Source organism: Hesperophylax consimilis, chromosome 23, assembly GCF_061612785.1.
Source record: "Hesperophylax consimilis isolate HC1 chromosome 23, BYU_Hcon_1.0, whole genome shotgun sequence".
NCBI lineage: Eukaryota > Metazoa > Arthropoda > Insecta > Trichoptera > Limnephilidae > Hesperophylax > Hesperophylax consimilis.
Genome location: NC_142858.1, coordinates 4,748,799 through 4,756,662, shown reverse-complemented (window position 1 = coordinate 4,756,662; position 7,864 = coordinate 4,748,799). Strand labels below are relative to the sequence as shown.

General features: G+C 34.4%; 1 protein-coding gene across 1 annotated transcript in view; it reads left to right on the top strand.

Annotated features, from left to right (window-relative positions):
• Window positions 1-5,290: 5,290 nt before the first annotated feature.
• Window positions 5,291-7,864, top strand: part of LOC149412246 (proton-coupled amino acid transporter-like protein acs) — a 67,382-nt gene continuing 64,808 nt past the window's right edge. The window contains exon 1 of the mRNA XM_089646207.1: window positions 5,291-5,552. Coding sequence (XP_089502333.1) covers window positions 5,499-5,552 — 54 coding nt within the window. The 5' untranslated portion in view covers window positions 5,291-5,498. The remainder of the gene's footprint in view (window positions 5,553-7,864) is intronic.

The window sequence follows — 7,864 nt, the reverse complement described above, 5'->3', positions numbered from 1 at the left end:
CCATACCGGTTCCATTGGAGCCGGCTGGGCTCGCGTATGGCCTCAAGTGAAATTTGAAAACGTGACGTCATCATTCTTGTGCGAACTATGGTCGAGGCATCATCGGTTCATTTTACGAAATAACACGGCAAAATGTTGACTTGTGATATGAAAACTTGTAAAAATAGATGTGAAAAAGAGAATAAACCCAATTGTCGTATTACATTCCATAAGTAAGCATTATTTTACTTTATTTTAAGCTTATTCACACCGTATTATATGGATCAGTTTTAGAAACATATACTATCACATCACAATGTAGCGATTCTCAAGTGTGCTCATCGTTGTTTACTGGGGTAGGTAAATTATGAAACATTTGTAAAAGTGTCTTAACTAAATACTCTGAAACTAACTACGACTCTGCAAACAGAAGAAATTTACTTTGCCGAATTTGGACTTCGCAAATTAGTTCATAACGTGGCGAGTAAATTGCGCTCCCATGTAAAAATGTCTATTCATTCAAAAGCAGATTTTACTTTTAAGAACTAAATGGGGTTATTATAATGCGAGATGCCTATTTACTGTCAGATTGATTTATTGACGAATCACAGTCAGCTTAACCCCCTTCGTTCTTCAACAGTTGATTTTACCCCTCGCCATTATCTTCTCGTCTATTAATTCCTATGTCTGTGTGCTGTTCACGAAAATCGATCTATTACACATGTAGTAAAAAAACTTATATTTTTGCGGGTTAATTTTTTTATTTTCCTTTTACTATGTATTTTTCTATCATTAATTTAAGTAGGTATGTTAATCTTGGCATTATCATCAAACGTTTAATTGCCGAGTGGAAAGAATTTCGAAAAAAAACAATCGTTGCTTCATCTGCGTAATAGATGGTGTTCGTGGTTCTAAAATTGTATTGAATTGGACAAGGCATTATTATTAGTTTGGTATAAATAGCTCAATCAGTGCCATGCAAAGACATCACTCTGTATTTGATCATAAATAAGAACGTCCTTGAAAATGTTGGCGAAAATCTTCCAGTCACTTCATAAGTGACTTATTGTTTCAATCCAATAACAGACAAGCCCACAAGAATTAATATTAAAGTTTCGGTCGCAACTTGTTGAAGCGACTGGACCAGTGCAGGGATGGGCATATGGTGGCACTTGGGAGCATGGAGATATTTATGGTTTTTATTAAAATGCTATCAAATTTTATAAGGAACGTTTTTTTATCCTTTTTATTTCAACCAAACGTGTTTGAATTGTGCGAACATAAATAATGTTCTCATGTAGAACATTTTAAAAAGATAAGATTATATTTAGGACTACAATTAATAATATTATGTGTACTATTCGGGCACCGCAGATTTGTTCATACTTTATATATGGTCCTGGGGTAAAGTGCACTAACTTCGGGGGGTGATTCAACATGATTTTAAACGTAGAAAAGACAAATAACAACATCAAGACCTAGCTCAATACACGCTTGACTCGACAAAACTAACTAACTAACCATCACACCGATTCCCCGCAGGGATAGGTAGATAGGCACTTGCTCCTCGCTTTAATCACATTCATTCTCTTCTGTTATTCGTACTATTGACATGGAACGTCTCTGGTATTTGATTTACTTGATCGTGCCATGTCTTCCTCGGGCATCCCCGACAATTCACACTCGCATCGTATATTTTCATTAGACGCTGTTATTCGTTTTTCTGTTCTACATGCCTAAACCATCTAAGCGTCGTTTTCTTAATCTTACTTGTTAAGCTTACATCAATCTTACATTCTTTATGAATCTGCACATTTCCAACATCATTCATGGTTTTACCACACATACACCTTAAGGCGATGCCATACGTAGTAATGCAAAATCATATGTTTTTGGTTTGTAAATTTGGTCGCCTAGAAATGTTTCAGATGCTTTAATTAAATACTGCGAATAGAATACATCTTGGCCTTAGAAAAAATCGAGTATTTTTTAGATAAGTCTCTTTATAAGCCCAGAAAAAAAAATAATGTAAAGGCCAATGAAAACTGCTTTAAAGATCAAAATCTCCTACTTACGAACCCATTTTCGGTTATGATTTTATTTTATAATGTAGCAAATTAAGTTATTTATAAAATGATCGAAAAAAAAAATATTTATGCCTGAACATCCACAAAATAAAATAAAAGGCACTTTTTGGCCATGTTTTTTTCTTGCATAAATCAAAACAGGCGGATGGTGTTAAGCGGGAATTTAAACCTTATCGCCATCTACGTAAGGGTTGTTATTGATAGCGGCTCAATTTAAAATATTACACGACGTAGTGCATCGCCTTAATGTTCTCATTAATTTCATTTTTCCTCTGCCAGTTCTATTCCTACATTACAATTTAGGAGGCGGGTTTTGGTACCACCGCCCCGGGAACCATTTATTGGATAACCAACACCTCTGCCATATGTCAACACCTCTGCCATGTGTCAACACCTCTGCCATATGTCAATACCGCTGCCATATGTCAACATCTCTGCCATATGTCAATACCGCTGCCACATTTCAACACCTCTGCCATATGTCAACACCTCTGCCTTATGTCAACACCTCTGCCATATGTCAACACCTCTGCCTTATGTCAACACCTCTGCCTTATGTCAACACCTCTGCCATATGTCAACACCTCTGCCATATGTCAACACCTCTGCCATATGTCAACACCTCTGCTATATGTCAACACCTCTGCCATATGTCAACACCTCTGCCATATGTCAACACCTCTGCCATATGTCAACACCTCTGCCATATGTCAACACCTCTGCCATATGTCAACACCTCTGCCATGTGTCAACACCTCTGCCATATGTCAACACCTCTGCCATATGTCAACACCTCTGCCATATGTCAACACCTCTGCCATATGTCAACACCTCTGCCATATGTCAACACCTCTGCCATATGTCAACACCTCTGCCATATGTCAACACCTCTGCCATATGTCAACACCTCTGCCATATGTCAACACCTCTGCCATATGTCAACACCTCTGCCATGTGTCAACACCTCTGCCATATGTCAACACCTCAGCCATATGTCACCCTAAGTGGTTCGCTACGTTTGGTGATTTAGTAGGGGTGCCTAGGGCGACAAGTGTTGAGGTTGGTTTGGGGAAACCCTTTGTCCTTTATCGACCCATTGTCTTATGTTAATGTGTCCGTCACTCCTGTAAACACTGATCCCTAGATTCCTATCCATCCCTCATACCTTTCCAGAATTTCCTCTCCTTCCTTTATATAAAGAACCTTCCACACAGCATCAGTTAGTGTAAAATAAAATCCTCACAGCCATATTTAAAACCCATGGTTTTGTATTACCTATAATGGTTTGGTATTATAATTCCATTGTGATCCGCTGGCCGAGTAACCAGCAATATTTGGTTCGTGAGATTTACCGATCCAGCATGGAGGTTTACAGATTAGAAAAAAAGTTTTACTTTGTTTTGTAACAATAACATTTAAAATAGAGATGATCACATTGAATACGCGCAAAATTAATGACAAAAACATATTTTATGCTCTTTTGTGAAAATAATGTTATTTGGGTAACCTGTTAACTGAACAAACTTTAATTAGTACTTAGAATCAATTAGGATCAGATATTGTGGAGATGTCGCCAAGTTTGTCTAAACAATCAAAGTAAAGGTAGCACAAGGCTGTAGAAAATAATGCAAACTCAATAATAATACATTTTTAATCTTATGATCAATAAATAACAAGCAATAACACATATAGATAACAAAAAGGTTTTTAAAAGTAAATATATTTTTTTAATATTTTTTCGGCTATTTGCACCTAATTATTATTTTTATTTTTGTATTCACTTTACTAGATGTTTAATACACAGTGGCCCACAGAACCCTATCCATACCAATTTGAAAAAAAGTGATTTCGTCATATTGTGCAAAACCTTTTGACTTCTAGGCTATTGACAATTAAGTGGTTCCGTTCACAAGAACAAGCACAATAGGGTATTTTCAAAGTTTTTTTTATTCTCCAAAATAATTACATTGAATTATTAAGACAGTATTTTTTTAAATATTCAGATATAAATTTTCTTATAACGTTTTAAAATGTGCCATTCGTTGGTGACAGTCGTCTTACTAGCCAGTTGCGTGTTCTATGTCATAAAAACATTGTAGGCAGTTTGAACATTTATTAAAATCAATAATTATGAGTGAAAATAATAAAATTTTAACTTTTTTTTACAATTGCCATTATCAGAAAAATAAAATTTTTAACGGTTTTCACAGTTTATGAAAATACCCTATGAAGTTAATAAATACTTGAACATTGATGAGAAGGCACATGCACTTTATTTTTCCCTTTTGCTAGTTTGGAGCAGCTCAGTAAGTTGTTTGTTGTTCATGTGGACGGATTCGGAATTTGACATTTGAAAATGCTCAATATCACCCAATTACGAAAAGAAAAATTACATTTACATCTGGTACACAGACACGCCAGCCTCAAACATTGGTTAATCTCCTCAGTGATAGTAAATCACTGACATTCATAGTTGTTGTGGTGAAAAAATACAATTAAAAATAAAATGTGTCGTCATAATTTTGATGAAAACCTGAATCAGTTAGAGAATAGATTACTGAGACAAATGCATTAAAGCAAAATGTTTTATGGATTTTAGAATGTAACACATGTTTGTGTATGAAAATATTAATGTAGGGACACTTATGTGGTTTGGTTTTTGGGCATGAAGGGTGATAAGACGCAAGTAGATAGATGAAAAAAAGCGAAAACGTCCCAGAAAGACAATGCAAGACAAGTTCATTAAATAGGTAATGGAATCAAGTCACGTAATGCAGCGTATACATCTGCGAACCTAAACGCGAGCCGTGCTTCAAATTATGGGAAAGGAACGAAGCAACCGCAATCGGCGTTTCGCGCCATTTAATGTTGCTTCGTTCCTTTCCTATAATTAAAGGCTCTTCTCCCGGTTTCCGTACCTTTAGAGTTTCAGTATTTATAATAAAATGTATCAATATCGATGAAAGAATTGTTTTTCATTGTATTAACCTACCAACGTAAATTCGCTTTCCAACCCTTTGCCAGAGCCACGTTAAAAAACTATTTGTGTAGTTCAGTATAATGATAGTATAAATTGATTTGTAAGATCAGTTCTTTTAGATTTTCAGTTTTCTTTTGACCGAACCGTGGTTAGTTTTCCACGACGCTCGGCGTCGTGATTCCCGCACCCCTCAAGCTGCACCTATTTAAGCGGGCCACAAGCGTCGGTGGAGCCATTCGCGGACCATCTGCGCTCCGGAACACATACTGGGCCAAAGTCACGCGCGCCAATGCTGAAAATAATTAAAATCACACTTAACACAGAATCAACAATTGATCGCAAATAAAAGTTTCAACAGACCTTGCAGGAAGTTCAGTGGTTGGAGTTTCTCAGAATAACTTAAAATTTTGATAAAAGTTCGTGCTACCGGAAATTGAATTTAATGTGCAAAAATGACGGAGAACGGAAACAGTGAGGCCTGTATACCTCTCAGAGAGGACTATAAGGTAATTAAACTATTTATTTATCTCTGCTGTTATTTCTGGTTACATACTACTTGTAAGCACGCGCGCTGTACCGTGAGATTTCTATTTTGGTTGTTTGTTATCATTACGTAAAGCGCGAACGTAAATATTTTCCTGCCTTGATTTGCGAACCCTTGTTAATTTGACGGATTAAGTTTAGCCCCGTGGCTATAGGTTGTTGCAGCAACTGAGTCAGGGTCACTCCATAACCTCTCCTAACAGATATTCTACAATTGACAAGTTTTCAGGAGTGTTCTTGTATTGGCGGGCGTTTTTTTTAATACCGATCAGTACCATTTTGTATTTTTTATGTTTGCATAATCTGTTATGAAAACCAATCTGGCTATTTATTTAACTTTAACGATTGCGAATATTTTAATTGCTTTTCAGAAAACTTTTGATGTTGTTTATTTATTACAAAATAATACAAGATTTCAAATTACAACAGTATGCAAAAGACATATAATTATTTTTCCTAATTATTTTACTACTCCATAATGAGATCTCCAGGAACTCATGTTTTAATTAATCTTCATTCATATCAAATCATAAATAGGTTAACAAGATTTGTCGTGCTATGTTTAAATTTTCTATGGTGTTAATGATTGTAAGTTTTATTAATCTCTGATTAATTAGTACAAATTTGCAAAATTATGACATGAGAATGTTTTTAACCAGTTGAATATTATATTAAACTTTTGTTTCAGTGTTTTGAAAATAGTTATAACGTGGTGCAAAATACAATAGGCTATTTCTTAAATTACAGCCATAACAATCGATTCGCTGAATCAATGATTGTTATTGAAATGACCATGGTCAAGAACGTTTTACGTTTATGTGTTGATTTTATCTGATTAAGCCAAAGAGTTTTGAGTTTTTTTACTAAATCCATTTCCAACGTCAATGTTTGGGTGTACGTAGTATTTATGTGTTTTCCGAGTGTAACTTGGTCAACAATTTTCAATGATTATTACATATTTTTGAAAGATAGAAAATAGGTAAAAGCCATTGACGTGAAACCATCGTAAACATTTAATAATATGATTTATTAACAATATGCTGGAAGTTTAGAATATGGTTCAATGTGTTAATGTATTTGCTAATTTAGGCAGAAGTATTTAACATATTAATATTTTCTATTTAACCCGCTTGTGTTGAAGATTTGAGACTGACTAACATGCTTCTCCGGGAGCAGAAATTATACAATACGCCACTGGATACTACCTTCAGTAGTGAAAAAGTATTAATTGCTACAGAACTAATAAATTTCTGAAAAAAATATAAGGGCATAGTCTCAAAAGAAATTAATACTTACTTTTTTACGGGTGTCATACATATCTTTGAATTCATTGCTTTGGGGCTAAATACATGTATATTCCTTGCTACGCCAGTCACGGTAATAATTTTTTTAAATATATTTTGATAATGTAAATTATGTACTAGGTATTTAAATTAGACTTTGGTAGGTATTATTTAAAAACAAATTGATAGCCATATTTCATAAATTAAAAAAAGGATTTTCCATTTTAGGACAGTCAGTTAATGCAAATATCATATATTTATGCCAATATAATTTATATTGAAAAATTGATGTCAATATTTTCATAGGCTTAAATGTTCATTATCTCGGAATAAACCTTGATAGCAAACTACAACATAACCTTCATATATATCAAATCACAAATAAAACTGCTAAAATGTTAGGCTTCATCACAAGAAACACAAAACTTTTTGATAGCATCGATATCATTAAGCAACTCTAATTTGCCTATGTACGAAGTCATTTGGAGTTTGCATCAGTTGTTTGGTCTCCATTTTACAAAATCCACATAAACAAAATCGAAGCAATTCAAAACAAATTCCTAAAATATCTTTGTTATAAGTCATTTGTAAGATTTAATAATTATGCAGAGGAAGCTTCATACTTTAAAATTGATTCACTGAGTGTACAGAGGCATCACAAGGATGCACTTTTCCTGTATAAAGTAGTTAACAATAATATTCAATGCCCAGAGTTGCTAAACAAGATTCCATTCAATGCACCTGCACATTCAACACGCTCTCGTGTCCTGTTCAGGGTTGATTTAAGCAAAACGAACTTTAAGCAGAAACTTGCCTTAACAGACTATGCAATAATTACAATAGCGTATTATCCAAGGTTGATATTTTCGGTTGCGAACTTACCAAATACAAGAGGTCCATAAAAGAATATTTCTCTGATGGTTTGTGAATATTGTTTATGTCTCTATTGTTTATATCTTTATTATGATTTGATTTATATCTACAACCTCTCT